This window comes from Lepidothrix coronata, unplaced genomic scaffold (genome assembly GCF_001604755.1).
Source record: "Lepidothrix coronata isolate B3197 unplaced genomic scaffold, Lepidothrix_coronata-1.0 Scaffold101, whole genome shotgun sequence".
NCBI classification, from domain to species: Eukaryota; Metazoa; Chordata; class Aves; order Passeriformes; family Pipridae; genus Lepidothrix; species Lepidothrix coronata.
In genome coordinates, this window is record NW_016690281.1 from 2444727 (window position 1) to 2463270 (window position 18544).

General features: G+C 44.2%; 1 protein-coding gene across 9 annotated transcripts; it reads right to left on the reverse strand.

The window, feature by feature from the left end:
• Window positions 1-1712: 1712 nt before the first annotated feature.
• PRPSAP2 (phosphoribosyl pyrophosphate synthetase associated protein 2) lies at window positions 1713-17500 on the reverse strand. Of its 9 annotated transcripts, none has more exons than XM_017823228.1 (12): window positions 17378-17500; window positions 14297-14416; window positions 13724-13874; window positions 12601-12653; window positions 12411-12477; window positions 11320-11492; window positions 10291-10406; window positions 6758-6813; window positions 4300-4448; window positions 3861-3931; window positions 2782-2928; window positions 1713-2392 (listed from the first exon to the last, which is right to left on the reverse strand). In XM_017823228.1, the coding sequence occupies exons 3-12, from the start codon at window positions 13840-13842 to the stop codon at window positions 2234-2236; spliced, it is 1110 nt and encodes a 369-aa protein (XP_017678717.1). In that variant the 5' UTR covers window positions 13843-13874; window positions 14297-14416; window positions 17378-17500; the 3' UTR covers window positions 1713-2233. The 9 variants fall into 9 exon arrangements, with proteins under 9 accessions (XP_017678717.1, XP_017678719.1, XP_017678715.1 ...); XM_017823230.1 differs by having other exon boundaries at window positions 17216-17500; XM_017823226.1 differs by having other exon boundaries at window positions 17140-17500.
• Between the last annotated feature and the right edge of the window lie 1044 nt (window positions 17501-18544).

Here is an 18544-nt window from a genome sequence, read left to right on the forward strand (position 1 = left end):
GGTGCCTCACAAATGAACAGGTACAGAAAATGTCCCAGTGACACTGTATACGCTTCAATCCTTCTCCACCACTCCAATGAAAAGCTAAAGGACCAGAAATCCAGCCCCATGGATGAAATCTGTCCCCAAATTCTTGAGCCCTCATCAATACCATAATTGCTTTGCATGAAACAGGGCAAGGCTGGGGGTTTTGTGTTAAAGGAATGATTGAACACAGGAGTTGGGTGAATGCCCGAGGTGGAGCCTCAGCATGGCAGCAAAGGGCTGACCAGGAGAAACCCTCACAGAAGGGATCATAAATCCTGGAATCATTTAGGTTGGGAAAGCCCTCCAAGATCATCCAGTCCAACCGTTAACCCAGCACTCCCATGTCACCACCAAAACCACGTCCCCAAGTGTCACATCTACACGGCTTCTAAATCCCTCCACCACTGCCCTGGGCAGCCTGTTCCAACGCTTGACAACCCTTTCCATGAACAAATTTTTCCCAATACCCAACCTAAACCTCCCCTGGTGCAACTTGAGGCCGTTTCCTCTTGTCCTGTCACTTGTTACCTGGGAGAAGAGACCACTAACTGGCTGCACTCTCCTTTCAGGGAGCTGTTGAGAAAGGAAGACATTGTTATTCCTTAAAGGCCAACACGAAACAGACACAGGAAACCTTTGAATTCCACATTTTTGGGTATTTAGCCAACAGTTTGCTGCGCTGGAGGCTTGGCTGGCTCCTTCCCAAGTGGCAGCACGCTTCCACAAGGTCTCACTAATAAAATAAACACAGTGCAACTAATATGCCCATCACCGAGTCAGGTCAGCGTTCCTCCTCCCTTTGAAGGAGCCGCGGCAGCAGCGGGAGCAGCTCCACACATCCCTGAGAGGAGCCGACCTTCCCCCTCGCTGCCCCGCTGGAATTTGACCCGCATTAACACATCCAAAGTACTGACAAGTGTGAATACATCAGCCTAGTGTACCCATTAACGTTAAGGAAAACACCTGCTTTTATCCTCAGAAGTCAATGAACCCTCCAAAGCCCTTGGAAGTTCGTCTCAAGCAGAGAATTGGTGTCGACAAAGGTCAAATTTCCCTTCTGAACGTGCCAAAAGTTTTATACTCATTTGTAGGACACGACAGGGAGATTAAACCAAACCACCTCTAAATGCTCATCAATTCCAGCGCTGTTTTCTCTGCAACAGGTGAGGAACTTCAAGTCTCCAGGACCGGAAGCTGTCTGGCAGCTGTCTGGCCATTCCACCCACACCTGCCCAGGGATGCTTGGGAAAACAAACCCGAACAAGTTCAGCTCTGCACTGCAGAGTATTTTTTAACTCATCCACACTTTCAGGCCAGGCAAGAAACCTCAGAAAAGCCCAGCTTACCTGTGATGAGCTGAGATGGATTTTACCAGCTTGAATTTCCACCCCCCACAATATTCCTGAGTCACAGAATCACAGAATGGTTTGGGATGGAAGGGACCTTAAAGCTCATCCCATTCCACCCCCTGCCATGGGCAGGGACACCTCCCACTAGCCCAGGTTGCTCCAAGCCCTGTCCAACCTGGGCTTGGACACTTGCAGGGATGGGGCAGCCACAGCTTCTCTGGGCAACCTGTGCCAGTTTCTAAGTCCCTGTTGCTCTCTGATATCCACCTGTAACACCTGCCAATATTTAAGAGGACAGAGTCTGGAAGACAAGGGACCAGCACATGAACATTTTTAGAAAGCTCACACAAAACAAGTCTTTATTCTTTTGTTGCAGAAAATAAATACAGGTGCATATTCCATATGCTTTTCTATAAAAGCACTCCTACAAAATCACTGAACTGCATACAACAGTACAACCTTTTTGGTTTTTAAAATGCAAATATTATACAGTCACTTCAGTTTGTTATCATTTAAAGCACTTGTAGCAAGCAGCTTTGGAAAAGGAATGCTTAATTTAGAAGCCAATTTCTTGCCTCAAGTGTTTTGTGGGATTTTTCCATCGTGTATAGTGCAACTAACCTAAAAGCAACTAGAACAGTTTTTTGTAAAATGTTTATTCCCACCCACCCCCCCCCAAAAAAAAAAAACCTGCAAAGAAAAAAAAAAGCTCTCAAAAACTGTTCTACCTCCATACTTAAACCAAGAGAAAACAAGAAGTGGCTCAAGGGAAAGATTAAGGTAAAGCACGATGCTTCACAGCTCATTCTCTGTTCACTTCCAGTTTGGCCCGGGGTGTTTCTTTAGAGTAAGAAGCATTAATCATCCAGTCCTATATTCCTGAAAAGGTACGACATGGACTCCCCGTTGTGGATCCTGCGAATGGCTTCCGAGAGGATCATGCTGATATCCACAGTCTTGATTTTAGGGCACTGGAGTTTCTGTATTTCATGTGGAATTGTGTTTGTAACAACCACCTACGGGAAGAAAAAATGATCAGGAGGACATAGCACCGTTATGTTTTCCACCTTCCCTATTGGAAGTGTGAAAGGGAGTTTCACAGATCCTATCAAGCCACCACTGCTGATAAGATTTTATGTTATTGTCAGGGTCAAAATCCTAGGAAAAGCTGCACATTGCCATGGATACTAATGGCACTGTCCTTCTTTCATTCATTCTGCCACCTGAATGAGCCAGAGGAAGGTACAAAATATCCCCAACACTGAGGGGAAAGCTCCACTGACACTGGCAGTCCAGCACCTCACCACTTCCCACGTTTCCCTCTCCTGCTGTGGCTTAAGGACAGGTAGATGTTTCCTTAAAGAAAAAACCAATAATTTGATCAGGATTCAGAATCCACACTTACCTCATCGATGGCAGACTCCTCGATGAGCCGGGGAGCGTCTGAAGACAAGAGGCCGTGGGTGGCCATGACAAAGATCTTGTAAGCCCCCCTCTCCTTGAGGGTCTCGGCCGCAGCCAGGAAGCTGTCGACATCATCGATGATGTCATCCTGCCAAAACACCACCGAGTCACCCACGAGTCACCACGGCCTCACACACAGCACTCAGACTGACAGGGCAGCTTTAGCAAGTACAGCAGAACCCAAACTATCAGAAGATTGCCCTTTTTTATGACAAGCCCAGAGATAACACCCTGCTTTAGAGAAACCATGACTGAATCACACAATTATGGAATGGTCTGGGTTGGAAGGGATCTTAAAGATCATCTCATTCCACCCCCTGCCATGGGCAGGGACACCTTCCACTAGCCCAAGCCCCGTCCAACCTGGCTTTGGACACTTCCAGGGATGGGGCAGCCACAGCTTCTCTGGGCAACCTGTGCCAGGGCCTCACCACCCTCACAGGGAAGAATTTTTTCCTAATATCTAATCTAACCCCACTCTCTGTCATCTTAAAGCCATTCCCCCTTGTCCTGTCACTCCAGGCCCTTGTACATAGTCCCTCTCCATCTTTCCTGTCGGCCCCTTCAGGCCCTGGAAGGCCACAGTTAGGTCACCCCGAGCCTTCTCCTCTCCAGGCTGAACAATCCCAATTCTCTCAGCCTTTCCTCACAGCAGAGGAGCTCTATCCCTCTAATCAACCTGGTGGCCTCCTCCAGACTTGCTCCAACAGGTCCATGTCCATCATCTCAGCTTCACTAAAACTCCTGGACAGAAGCACAGTGATTTTCCCCTGCTCTGATGTGCACCTGAAACCCCTCTCCTTCAGGTAAGCACTGAACACATTTTCACCTGCCCTACTCATGGAAACAAGGTCCAAACTCTGCTTTTCAGCATGGATCACTTCACAGTGTGCTCAGTCCTGCCCCATGGAATCAAAAGTCCACCAGCAACCCAAGTTTAGTGGCTGATACAGAATGTTTACTTGATTTCTTCAACTTTAACATGTTTAATATCATTGATGAGAAGTGAGGACATCTTACCACGATGATAGCTATTCTTCCTCCCACATCTCCAACAACTGTGATGGGTGGCTTTTCCTTGGGAATCAGCACTGATTAGGGGCAAATTGGTTTAGAGAGATAGAAAGGAGAAAGAAAAGAGAAAGTTTATATAATTTACTTTAATAATGTCTGCTGGGTCACCACAGTTAAGAGAGAGACATGGATCAACAACTGTTTCAACGGCATTACTGGGAAAACCAGCAGGACTTTAATACATAAATGATCTTTTTAAGCTTAGTTAAAATATTAACTACATTCATTTACACTCAAATTGTGAACCAGTTCAACGAATTCTTAATTTTAGCACAGAAACACATTGGCTGGCAGACACAACCAGTTCCTTTTTGCTGGCCCATCACTGCCAGCCCCACTCCCCAAGAAAAGAACAGGTAACACTTTCCCACACACACTTACTTACTGGGGATCTCCAAACTGGGGTGAATAGCAGCGACATATTTGGCTGTAGGTGGGGAGTGCCGACCATCCACCATGTCAGACTCGGCATCCTGAGCTTCCCCGTGGATCACAGCGATCCCCAACCGCAGGCGCTCAGCAAACGACTGTGCCCTGCAGGGAAAGGATTAAAGAACACCGGGAACGTGTTAAATTTAAAATAATTCACCTACATACAATCCTAACCTATTCCCATTTTATTTCTACCGTTTCAGAGGAAAACGAAATGATCCTAAAATTTTAGGAGAACACATGGAAGGAACCACTTGCCCCTTAATATCTTGATTCCACCAGGTTTGTGAGTCAGCATAACCCTGAAAGTGCCCACATGGGCCTTGAAGCAACAGGATAAATGTTGCAAGTCACATAATTGTGATTACTCCCTTCTGCTTTGCCCAACAGCCAAAAACCATTCCCTAGCCTTCGGCATCCTTGGGATTCCAATGCTTTAGGAATCTCATCTAACAGTAACCAAGAATAGTCTTGATGTCTAGATTGTCTACATTTCATAGGAAAAAATATATATTCACATGAAAAAAAAGTGTTCACCTATTTATCTTTAGCACTAAATAAAGACAATATCCCTGACCTGCTGACACAATCTGAGATGCCCTGTGGAAAAGGGGGTCCAGATGATCATTCTGCCTGGCAAACCACACTTCAAGCTGAACAGCCTGGATTTTATTATTAGCTGACATAAAGTTCCTTCACAGCGCGGTATTTCTTTGACTAAAATTAGAAATTTCTGGAAAGAAGTGTGAGGTTAGCTGGGGGAGTGGGCAAAGCAGAGAGCCAGGAAAATGGGAATTTCACAGACAGTGCTTGTATCCCAGATACTGGAAGCAGCAAGTGTAAATTAGCACACCTATCCCACCTTACCTTGCACACCCAAAGTTTGGGACCCTGCCCAAACCACCCCATCTCACCTCCTCTGGTCCAAGGGAATCCAGCACATCTAAAGTGAGTCACCCTGCTCTAACATCAGCACCTCAGACCTGTGCCTGAATCATCTCCTCTATCCTTAAGCCTTGTTTCACTATCCAAACAATCCAGAGTCCAGAGAATAATTTGCCCATCGTGATACTCAGTTAATTAAAAATGAAGAATCTTCCACCCTGTGGTTATCATACAGTTACAATATTCTTGCGAGTAGTTAATTACAGGTAATTATTATTCCAAACATTAAGAGTTAGGACTTAGCAGGCATAATCCTATCAATAAAACCATAATAATTACGTTAAAATGCAATATTAAACTGAACAAAGTTCAAAGTAAGAGCAAAATGATTTATTAATTTTCCAGTGAGCTCAGAAACCGCAGAAACATTCTGAACTCCACCAAGCACGGGTTCTTTTTCACAAGTAGGCATTCCTCACAAGTATTTTCCTGGATTGTTTTCAGCCTGGATTAGGCTGAGACATCCAATCACCCTTTCCCCAATACAATGTGCCTCTTCAAATAGTGCCCTTCAATGCTCGTAGGTCCACACGAAGAAGTTTAACAATACAGCTCTGGGAACCTCTCCTCCCCAAATCCCTGTGTGTGCAACTCATCTGTCTGGTCAGTTTGAACAGACTATTTGCTGGCATTGACAATTACTGGATGAGTGTTAAAATGCTTCAACAAAAGCCTGTCTACACCCAAGTGGCAACACTGACACGGTGGAAAAGAAATGGGAGAGAAACAAATGGAAAATGACTGGCCAAAACAAAAGAAATCACAAAAAGTACTGCTGGAGAACAAAGATGACACAAGTTGAATTGTTACATAAAATAACAAAAACACAAAGTATCACAAATTCCTTGGCATGAATGTCTAAATAACTCTTCAACAAACTCTTGGTTTGTCACCACAGCAAATACAGCATCTCTTAAACCATTGTCCAGCTCTTACAGCACCTGCTGACAGCAGTGTAATTCCAAAGCATCTGGGAACAGTCAACTAAAAAGCTTCATGGATTAAGAACAGTCATTCAACCACAAGGACTTCACAATAAAAATCTTCTCAAATATCAAATCCTGTTTCACCATCTGTATTTAGGATCTGATCAACCATGTTCTTATAGTTAAGCCCACATTAAGCAATTCCCTTGGATGAATGGCATTACATTTCCAGCCATTTTTCTTCATTTACAGCAGGAAATTTAAAATGTAAATGCACACAAATAGAACATGATTAAAAACCTTCTTTATCATAAGCACTGCACTGATTTACCTCATCCTTTTGTTTGTTTTTTTCAAGTCTCCTTAGATTTATTGTGATTACAGAGATGATGTAAAAACTACACAGCTGACAAGGCAGAACTGGGAGGGGTTTGAAGGCTGCATCTTCTAATTACTGGATATCTGTCCTTCACTTGATCCTAAGAACAAAATCCCGACAGAGATTTCCTGCTCTAAGGCAAGAGAGCAGATCTTACCCACCTCTTTGCAGACGCAGGAGATTTGGCCACAATTACAGCATTCCTGTAGTCTGGTATCTGTAGTAAATAACAGATAGCAATGTCCACTTCATATCTTTAGACAAATTTAAACTCAGTAAGAATCAGAGAACTTTATTTTGCCAGAAGAACTTTAAGCATCGAACATTTTCACCTAAGAAAGCAACCTCAGGAATCCATGGTAAATGATCAGAGTTGACAGCTCAGTAAAAACAGGTATTTAGAAAATTCAGATATTGGAACTGTACCTTTCATATACCCCATGTTATAGGAGAGATTACAGAAAAGTAACTGCTTTAGAACATCAGGGCTAGGCAGACAAGTGTTGAAAGAAACAGGAAACCATCAAAATTAAAGTTTCCTGTTCAACTTTAATTGTCTTTCATCACTTGAAAACAGCATTTCACCCATTTCCTATTGCTTTAGAGAGCACACCGAGAAAAGTCACACCTCTCCATCGCATAACACCAACTATTTCTATGGACAATCAGAAGGGATAGAAGTTCCATGTTCACTGCCCTCTCCTGGAGTCACAGTCTCACAGTGCTGCAAACTGTCCTCCACACTGACCAGCACGAGGAGATGCTGCTGCAAACAGCAGCAGAGGGGTAAGGCCAGGAAGTCTGGATTTCCTTTTGAGGTTTGACAGAGACTTCAGTCACGTTTCACAAACACGATCTACTCCTCAGTTTGCTGCCCCTGACCCATTTTCACACTGGTTTTTCACTCCAGACTCCTGCTCTCTGTTTAACCACCATTTTAGTCCCCATCACTCAGAAGTTTCTTATCCTCATCTCCATTTTCCCTGCAAACAGCGACTCCACATCAGACTCATCTTGCCTTGTCCATAACTTCTCAAGCATTCCACTATTCACACTTCCAGCCCTCCTTTCCACAGCAACCTACGCTCCCTCTCATATCTCATCTTACCCCATTCCTTGCAAACTCAGTAGTTTCTTTCACTGTGTTTCCCTGGGATGATCCATCTCTATGGAGAGCAGCTGAAAGAGAACCTGGCTGGCCCTCTCTCCATTGCCACAGTTCTCAGCCAAGCAAAGTCCTACAGAGCAGGTCCATCCTCAGACTCCCAGAGTTAAGGGACCTGCAAATTGATCTGTTACAGATGTAATTGCACAAATTTGGGGGGCTGACACCCTGTCATGCTGCTCACCACCTTGCTGTCAAGATGTCAAATACTCATCCCAGGGCACAGAAACAAGCAGGTTTTCTGCAAACGCAGGCAAGGCAAGTTCTTCCACAATCTTTTCCTCAAACACACAAACTGCGCTGGCTGAGTATTTCCAAAAGCTCTCCCTGAAACGAGCACGGGAAAGAAAAAAATTTGGGCAAGGACCTAATCAACTGAAAACAAGAACTTTTCCGAGGACGTTGTCGGGCAACGTTAATAACCCACAATGTTACTAACTCCACCTATAACACTGGGAATTCAGCATGTTCTGTCCTTTACAAACACTTAGTTATACAAGAGGCTACAAAGATTAACATGACGGAAGGTATGGACAAGGCAGGGCCTGTCACTTGACATAACAGAGGCTTTGATCTTGTTCAGACACCATTGCCTCATTTCTCCCCTGCCAAATTACCAAATTTGTTCTCAGCTCTTCAAAAATGAAGTCGGAAAGCCAGAAGTGTCATCCACAAAGCAGTAAGGTATCAACAACTCCTCAAAACAGAGAGCTGCATCACTCTGGGATTAACTTGTACGCACAGGAAAGAGAAGACACCAAGTAGCCAACGTTTTCTAAGCAATACAGAGGAAACCCAACAAAATTATTTTCATATCACATGAGTTTCACTGATTGGACTGTCTTCATCCCACAACACTGAGTAATTCTCTTCACACCTATGCATAAATTCCCAACAGGGAACAACTACAAGCCCTCGTCCTCTCACCTTTCAGTTAAATGCTTTTTAAATGGCCTCCACTCTTACGAAGCTGGACTCCATTTCATGCTACTCAATACATCCCATCATGACTCCAACTGCTTTGAAAGCTCTGGCATTCCCAATGAAGGATATCCAGCAAGTTGTGGCCACCAGGAACTTGGGATGAATACTAAATTCCTCCTGAGCAGCGCTGGATCACAGTTTTAAGATACTATAAATGACCTGGCTGGTCAAGGTACTTGCCAATGTAGATCCCAAGTGATCAGATCCAGTGAGTCAACTCTAGTTTTAACAAGTCCCCTCATGGACGAGCAGAGGAATGAAGACATAAAGAACTGAAAGTATCTTCTAAGACTTCTCTACACGTACTTCAGATCCCTCTGTAAATGTTCATTTGTTAGACTGCACAGCAGTGCCAGACTCAAAGGTGAAACAATTCTTTGTAAGCCATTAAAAGCTCATGATTCAAGAAGTGCTTCAAGACCAAACCAGGACCATGATCTTGCTATCGACTATAAATCACACACTGTAGCAATATATAAAGGCACAACCTCTCTTGTGTCTGCATACTTGGTTTTCCACTTTTTTTTCCTTTTTTCTAACTTAGGAAGTCCTTACAATGTGCAATACTTCTCTCCTGGAACACAGGATGAATGACTGTGGCAAAGCCAAAGCCCAGGGTTTTGTTCTGCCACCCTCTTTGATTCTATTACCAAATGAAATGATAAAGAGAGCTTCAAATGGTAACTGACTCCCCAAACAGATTTTAACACTGTCATAACAAAATCATGTGGGTTTGGGTTTTCTTAGGGGGGTGGGGTGGGGCGTGTTTCATTTTGGTTTTTAAATTGGGGCATTCATAACCCTATAAAAAGAAATAGCTTGGAACTAAAAGTAAGAGTGAACCCAGCCTTTTCTCTCACCAGGAAGAAAGCATTTGCTTTATTCCAAATTATCATTAGTCAGAGGCTTAACATGTATCTTATACCTACAATTATCATTTGCACAATTTGCATGGATGAATCTACCAGTAGCCCTTCTCAAAGCACTTGTAAAAATAAGATGGAGAAATGGAAGCTCAGAACGCCCCAAGTTAAGCTGCTCAAGTCAAGACATGCTGAACAAACAGTGGGTGAGATTTCCACACAAGAAATCAGCTGGGCTTGCTTTCAGAGCATGATCAATAGGCTCCCTCATAGTTTACAGTTCCCAAAGTGGCTTTTATCATGAGACATTAATTACACCCACACAAGCACTCCATCCTATAAACGTCAAGGAAACTGGAAACAGGAAAGGAAGAGGACATCAAGAGCACAGAAATCCTAACTTTTGTTTTTTTTCCAATATTAGGGGAATATATCTAAGAAGATAGAGCAGCGTTGCTGCACAGGTAAGAAAACACCAGCTCTCCATGGAAGTAAAAGTTAAGCACGTGGGGAGGAAAATAATCAACTGCCCCAACACCATTCCCTGCCACAAACTGGTCCTTTCCCCTTAAAATTCTGTTTGAAGAGTTAATCTTTTCAGAGGAATTTGTTTCAGATGCCTTGAGACATGACAAAAAAGGTAATGTAAAAAAAAGTAACTGTAACAGCAGGCCTTCCTCACCTCTTCTTGGATGTACTGTAGTAAAAACGGGGATGCTCTCAAGTTATCAACTGGAATGTTGAAGAAGCCCTGAATTTCCTTCTGATGTAGATCCATGGTAATAAGATGAGTTAGTCCTTAAAAAAAAAAAAGGAACAAGACATAGAGAGAAGCACATCAAGAAAAGGAAGAGAGAACAAGACAAGACAGTCTTTATTTTTCTAAGTTTCACTGAAGCTTGTCCAGAAAATCTCCAAGCTGCACGAGAACAACATTACACTCAGTGAAAGTACATAACAAATTAACTACGTCCCTCTTAAGCACACGGGCATTAACATGTTTTGAGACTTCTACAGTGTCTTTTTAAAAGAACCTCAGAACACTCCACATAACTGACTCAGTAGTGCCACACTGAGGCAGGTAAGATCCTTCTCCACGGGACAAAATGGAAGCACTAATTTGTCCTATGTCACAGACCCCGGCACACTCACCGTAGCCCTGAACTCCTGAAAAAGGGGCCCAACTCCTAAACTCCTGTTTGGTATGAATGCCTGTTTTTTCCCAGCAGTGGGAATGAAAGGAAAGGAGCAGAAAATGTGCTGAGGGCTGTGGAAATGAATAGTCTCATTCTCCCACGTCATCTCAAATGTAAAGGACAAAGTGCATTCATCCAACAGGTAAAAAGCAGGCCAGAAATGACAATGCACAACTGTTCAAGAGTGTTAAAAACATAAAGAATGGTATTAAGAGATGGATACCATGGCAGCTGAGCCCAGCAGACCCATTTTGCCAACTCAGTAGGACTCAGTGTAAAATGGCTGCTTCAAGTCTGGGTTTTTTTACAAACTCATCGTTCAGAAACGTTTCTAACTAGAAACAATCTCTAATGAGAGAATTTCTAATTCTCCTTTTTATGTGGGTTTTAAACACATGAAAGACTCAGCAGTTATTTTTAAAGAGTCCCAATTTGTGCACAGACCTCTCTAAACCTGGAAGCTGACAGCAGGAGCCCCCTTGCCCTGATAATTTCAGAACAGCCCACACTCTTACCAGCTTTGCACATCATTGAGGCCAGTAACTTAGAGACAATGGAGCCCCTTTTCCTCATCTTGCACTGTTTGCTGTATGGGAAGTAAGGGATCACTCCAATAATGCTTTTGGCACAGGAAGTTTTACACGCATACACCATGATCAGGAGCTCCATGATCGTAGTATTCACATCCCTGCAACGACAAACATCCAGTTCTGTATCCCGGGCACAAAAATCCTGTATTCAGCACAGGATTTATACCCACTCCAGGGTAGCTCAAAGTATGGAGACTGAGCAAACTTCACTAAGCTTCCAGCTCTGGACTTCAGGATGGCAAGTGCCCTGGGCCCAGCATTTGAATTCTTCACCAGGATTACACTTCTTTACTGTTTTCACTCTGCCATTTTGGACAATTCAGCTGTCTTTGTTGGACGGTGTTGCTATAAAAAAGTAGCCCATAAGTTATCCCCAATATCACTTCCTGTTGTCCACAAAATATATGTATTTTCCCATATAGATATGCTTTTTTTAAAAAATACTTTGTATATACAACAAATTCTTCTCTAGTTAAGCCAAGAGCAAGCTAAATACTTAACAGTTAGCATCTGTTCTCTAAGAGAAGTGATCATCAACTAAGACCTATTATTTCTGTTGCCATTAAAAAAATAGCCTTAGCATTTGTAAAGTTCACTTAAAATAAAAGATGCTGTTTTCTGAATCATGGGACACATTGCCCAGGAAATTTTCCTCCTATATTTACAGCTCTGTGATGGAGTTAGAGATGGGCAGCTGAAAAGGGAAAAATTTAAAGAGAATGACATAAGGAAAAGAATACACTTAGGGAAAGAATGCAGGGACCCAGGGGAATATTTCACTGATATATTCACTGAAAATTAAAATAAGAGAAGTTTGCTTATGCCAAAGTCGGCTTTGTGCACATATTAAAAGAAAAACCCAAGACAAATAACAACAAAGAAAAGACTCTATCTAGTTAATCTGAGCTTATTGCACTGTATCACATACACAAGAGATGACTAAAATTAAAACCAGAAGCATTCCTATGGACAGCCCATGTCAAATGCTAGCACAGGGTCTTTAAACAGTTACTCACTTTGAAACTGTTTGGATGATAAATACATCCTTTCCTCTCACAGACTCCTGAATCTGCACTCTTGTTTCTGCCAAGAAGAAAAATATGTAATATTTGCAATAGCAAAAATCAACAGAGTCTCAGAAAAGGGGAGCCAACACATGCACATCAGTGTTGGGTACAATTCCAGTTTTGCTAATTAAATGCTCACCTCTGTTTGGCTCCTGATAAACCTGAACCTTCCCCATCTCAACTCCCAGGCGCCTGCAGGAGCAGAAAACAAGGAGAAGTCAATATGGGGAAAGGAAGGACAAAACAAATGCAAATCCCACAATGCAATAGTTACTGAAAATGCTGTATTCCACGGCAGAAAACCAAGGAAAGAAAGTCCCAAACCATAAAACCAATAATTACAGTGGACATCTCTTTAAAAAGCACCTACAGCTTCCATAAGCTGCACTGCAGACTAAGCCAAATTCATTTTCAAGTCAAGCTCAGAAGAACAAGCAGCAGAAAAAAAAAATGCTTGAATACTAAATCATGCAACAATTTCTAATTTTTAATATGTATTTCCTGCCCTATATATATGTATATACACATGGCAACATACAACTTTTAAGTTGTTCTCCTCTATAGAAAACAGTCAATGTAGAGTGAAGAAGAAATACAGCAAGCACTATTCTGTGGATAATGAAGACTAATGCCTGCTGTATTTATTCCATGCCAGGATCAGCACAGATCCCCATCACTACAAAAAGGAGACAGTTAACAGAATATGACACAGACTCATGCCCAAATTCTTGCCACACGTAACCTGAGTTCCTTTGCACCCCCTTTCTCCTCCCGTCCACACCTAACTTTGGGCACATAAGTCTTGGGAAGAAATCCATCATGTGAAATATTCCCAGTAATGTTATGCATCCTAATTAGCACGGTGAAAATTTACTTAAGCCATAAAAGTTCTGCTGAAGCTATTCATGGATTTAAGCTAAAGGAATGTTCCCATCCAAAATATACAGCGAGCAGGAGAGATGTAGTTTTGCTGCCTAAGAAAACCCCACTACAAGGAGTAGGAAAATGATAAAGAAACTTCTGCCACGATTATTTAACACTATCCAAACATTAATTTTGCCCACGTATTTCCTAATATGTGCTGCAGCCAATCCCAGCCTGCCACGGAACAATTCCAACACAAATTATTCTCCTTCTACTCCAGCTGTTGAAATACACTGTGCAATAGAGCACACACCACGTTCTTGCAAACCATGGCAGTTTTCCCACGTAATTTTCCTTAAAGAGAGAAATCAGAATTAATAAAATAAGACTGTACTTACTCAGCAATCCTCTTGGACAGTTCCATGCACGACGAATTGGAATTAGCTGAAAACAGCACCAGCCCACCCTTGGTGATATTCATGATGGCCCCAATTTCAGTTGATGACACACAAAACATCAACCCTAAGTTGTTTTTCCACTTCTAAAAGACTGCAAGAGATCAAAAGTCAGTTAGAGCCACAATGTTAAAAACAAGAAACAAATTTTCCCCGTTTCGAAAGTGAAGAATTTCCTATAAGCCTGTATTTTCCAGCATCCTCAGTACTTGTTTTCCCCACTTCAACAGCTTCCCTAGAGCTCTCCAAAGATCCCCCTGAAAATCTCCTAACTTAACAGGTTTTTTCCTATTTTGAACTGTTTTCCTCAGGCTATCATCTAGTAACAGAGATCCTCTTTTCCATCAGCTTGTCCAGTTCATTTAACAGAACTGAGCGACATTTATTGACTTTTCCAAGATCACAAAGCCAGTCAGGGGCAGAATGGAGCTGAACAGAGCTCCTGGGTCCTGGCTAGAAGAGTCTGTTTCCATACTGTGTCTCTTTTCATCACTTTGCAATAAATGATAAACTTACAAATAGGGATGAAACGTAAGGAAGAGTTCAATAAAGCTGGCAGCTGTAAATAATGACCTCTTGCACAGTGAATCCACTTGCTGAAGCAGCTGCTGTCATTCTTTGAGATTAATAATTCTCCTGTGAAAACAGGAGAAAAATATCATGAGGAATTCGATACAATTTTTTTTTTGTTTCAAATAAAGGCACAAACCACTAATCCCACCAAGGATTTGATGGGCTTCCATCTTTTTATTACTCTTTATAAATTACATTTTCCTGACTTCTTCTGCTGTAATATTTTAGTCAAATAAAAGAAAAAAAAAATCACATTGTCCAGCAGCCCCTGACAGACCAAAGTAGAATTCAACTCAAAAAGTCCTAGGCTACTGCACTTCACTCACTTCTGTCTAAGAAATGTAATGCTTCATCATCCGTTTCAGAATTATGTAGAGGACTGGAAATATTAAATATGAATGGCTTAAATTATGAAAGAAGTAACTTCTTTCCTGATAAACATCTCTCTGCTGAGACACATAATTATCGAATAGTCACAGGTAATTAATTAGAAAAAGCTGATGGTTTATCAACTGTTAAATACTCCAAAACAGCAACAAAAAGAAAAAAACAACCATTTTTGTATTAGAGGGATAGCTGGCTGGCTCTATAAAGAAACTCTTCACCTCGTCTTTGCAACTAGACATTCTCTTGGTCAGGTTGATTTTGTCACAGAGGAACCCGATTCACTCTCATGAAGAGCCAAAGTCAAGCCAGGAATTTCCTAACAACAAATCTCTTGATGCCCAGTCTGAGCTCTGCTTAACTGCTGTGAATGAAAACCTGCCTGTCATCAGAACCTCCAAAATGTGCAGAGAGTGAGCACAAACAGCAACAATTTCAGCCTCAGAACCTCTGGATCTGGATGTTTCACTCTACTAGAACCAGGTGAACCCCCCACACCTCAAAAGCCAGACCTGTATCCCTGCCAAACGAAGTGCCCAACAATTTAAGGATAAACCTAATTCTAGGCTAGTGTTTGTTCTGCTGCTCAGCTACTCTCTGCAACTCCCAGCTGTTAACTAATGGCCATCAGCCATCAAATATTCATAACAGTGCTCAAGATCCATCTCAGCTCCAAAGAGGGCATGGACTAGAAATGCTGTTAGGTCTCAGAACACCACCTGAGAGCTTGTGTGGCTGGATGGGAACAACGTGGATACAATTTTCCCTGTTACTAAAAGCATTCATACAGAAGGCACTCTTCCCCCCCTCTTCCAGTTGTGTGTCTTCTTCCTTCCATGGATTAGGGAAATGAGAAGCATTAAGAGATCTGCTGAAAGACAAAATTGTTGTTCCCCATTATTGCTCAAGGTGCATTTTATACCACCATAAGATATTGATGTATTCAGCAACACTAAACACTGCTCTTCACATCACAGGTCAAGGACTTCTTTGTGGTCACACTTCAGCAGCTACAAGTGGGCCACGGCGTGTGTGGGGAGGGAAGGTGCATTTAAAGAGTAATCAACCTTGAAACGGGTGTTGGGATGAGAGCAAGGTGGCAGAACTTTATTAGATGTGCAAAGACGTGACTCCACATGGGTACCTGGAACCAAAACCCTCTGGTTTGAGGTGGGCAAGGTCTGGGACAACACAGGCACCACAGAGGCTGAAGCACCAACTCCTGCCCTGCCTTTTGGGCTGCACACAGTTACACAGACATGCCACGATGAACACAACAATTACTGGGTACACATGGCTTTACATCTCCATAAACTGAGCATGTCCGCACAGAAAGCAACAGAGGCAGGAATAACTGTATGGGATAACCATGGTACTAAGCAATGGATCCTCGTGGGACGGAGGGAATCTGCACCCTCTCACCCATCTCCCCACAGGGAATTTTCCCGGCCCTCCACACTCATCTATCCCCCTGGGCTAAGGGACCCTTCCAGCCCACGCCTCCCTACAATCCTTCAGCTGCTCCAGGTGGGTTACACAGGCCCTGTGGTCCCTGCGGATCCCATCCCTCCTATCCTGGAGCGGCCAGTGCACATCGCAGCCCCACGCCGCTCCTCCTCACCTGTGGGGCTGCCGGGGAGCCCGAGAAGCCCTGCAAAGGGCCCGCCCAGGAGAGAGTCCCCATCCCCTGAGGGGAGGGCGACGCAGCCCCTTCCTCAGGCGGCAGAACCCCGTGTGTGGGGAAGGGGGGATGTCCTGCCCACACAGCCAGCTGCAGCGGGCTGAGCGGGCGGGAGTGCCCCTCGCTGAAGGCCTTACCTGCCGGCTCCGGCCCCCCGGCCCCGGGAGAAGGCGGCCCGGCCGGAGGGGAAGGAGGGGGTGAGGCAGAGGGAGAGGCAGAGGCGGCGGCGGAGCTCAGCCCCTCCAGTTCTCCGCGGGCAAGATGGCGGCGGGGCGTGAGGGAGGGAGCGCGGGCGGGAGGGGCGGGCCCGGGGCGACGCCCCCCCCCCCTCCCGCCACGGGCTCGCGCCGCGCTGAGGGGACCCGGCGCCATCTTCCCCCTGAGCCCCGCAGTGAGGGGGAGACACCGGGACAGGGGTCATAGAATCACAGAACCATCAGGGTTGGGAGAGACCTTGAAGATCCTCCAGTCCGACCGCCTGCCCAGCACTGCCACTATAGCCCCTAAAGCATCTCACCCATCGCCAGATCCAGACGCCTCTGGAAAACACCCTCCAGATACGGCGACTCCGCCACCTCTCCCTGGACAGCCCGTTCCAATGCCTGACCACCTGAACAGTGAAAAAAAATTTCTGGTATCTGATCTGAACTTCCCCTGTCGCAGCTTAAGGCCGTTTCCTCTAGTCCTCACTGCATGCACGGTAGAAGATACCAGTCCCCACCTCACTGCAACCTCCTTTCAGGTTGTTGTGGAGAGCGATGATGTCTCCCATGAGCCTCCTCCAGGCTCAAACAAACCTTTTCCAGGTAAACAAACTCAGCTCCCTCAGAAAACACATCTTCTAGACCCCTTCACCAGCCTCGTTGCCCTTCTCTGCCAAAGAGAAGGGCACTTCTGGGTCCCCGTCTGGCATGATGTGGGAACCAGGACACCAACGCCGCAGTTCAGCTCCCACCCACCAAAAAAGACCCTTGCCAGGGTTGGGAGAGCCCCGGTGCAAAGTCCATGTGGAATAAAAGCTGTGGATGTCCGCAGGGTGTCCGCGTTTCGGAGCTCCTACGCCTGCAGCCCTGTCAGAGGGATGGACGGACGGGCGGCTGCCACACTGCTCCGGGCACCTCCATCGCTGTGGCTGATCCTCTCCATCTCCGCTGGTCCCCGTGGTACCATCTGGCCTTTGCCAGCAGACCCAGCAGTGTTTGTAGGGAAAGGGGCACCTCTGGAAAGTAAATTAGGAAAAGAAACAATCAGTGATGTCTCAGTTCCCTGTCACCAGCACACATGATTAATCCACAGTCCCCTGTCAGGACTCCCCTTGCCATGTACATTGATTAAACTGCATGAAGATTCTTTTGACATCTGCAGTGAGACTCTTATTTTAAACACCCTGTTTAAAAAAAAAAACAACAAAAAAACCCAAACAAAACACCAACAAAACATCAACAAACCACCGGCTTTATCCCAGGACACCCATGACAAAACTGTTCTTTCACTGCTTTGAGGAAGTTACAGTCATCCCACACAGACATAGGAGAATAAAGGTCCCTGCTTTAAATAAAAACCCAAACATTGTGGTTTTCCCCCTAACTGCATGGCTAGAACCTGTTTTAAATTATGCTTCTCAGTATGCCCAAGATGAACAGTGTTTTATGGATCAGAATTTTAGCATTTAGTATAAAGGTACAAATTAGGTACTTTTGCTGCAGCTTTTCTCACAAAAAGCAATTAAACTTGATTATTCTTGGCCTGTAGGGTGCACTGGAGCAAAGCCTAGCATCCCAGCAGGTATTTCTGTCCACGCTGGCCTTGATGTGAAAGAGGAGGAAAAGCCATTGAACGCCTCACTTAAACATGCCTGTGAAAGGACAATGTTAAATTCATAGTTTGAAACCATTATGAGCTGCATTTTCCACCTTAAATACTCATGGACGAGTGTTTTCCCTGTGTTTCACATTTCCTTCTTGCTTCACTCATTCCAAGGCTTCATCAATTGTCTCCTCTTTTTGCTTTTTTCAGCAGACTGGGAGCTGGGGAAGGAGAAGCCATTTAACCAGGAGCAGCTGCCAGATGTCGAGCACTCCACTTGCAGGCTCACACAAAGCCAAGACATCTGTTTGAAATATGTG

What these genes read in the sequence shown, in the direction of transcription:
- PRPSAP2 (XM_017823228.1), bottom strand. Translation starts at nt 13,842, where the DNA reads ATGTTTTGTGTGTCATCAACTGAAATTGGGGCCATCATGAATATCACC. An exon ending in TACAGTACATCCAAGAAGAG is followed by an intron (nt 6,814 to 10,290) that starts GTGAGGAAGGCC and finishes TATTTACTACAG; the next exon opens with ATACCAGACTACAGGAATGC. An exon ending in CCCCAGTTTGGAGATCCCCA is followed by an intron (nt 3,932 to 4,299) that starts GTAAGTAAGTGT and finishes GCCCCTAATCAG; the next exon opens with TGCTGATTCCCAAGGAAAAG.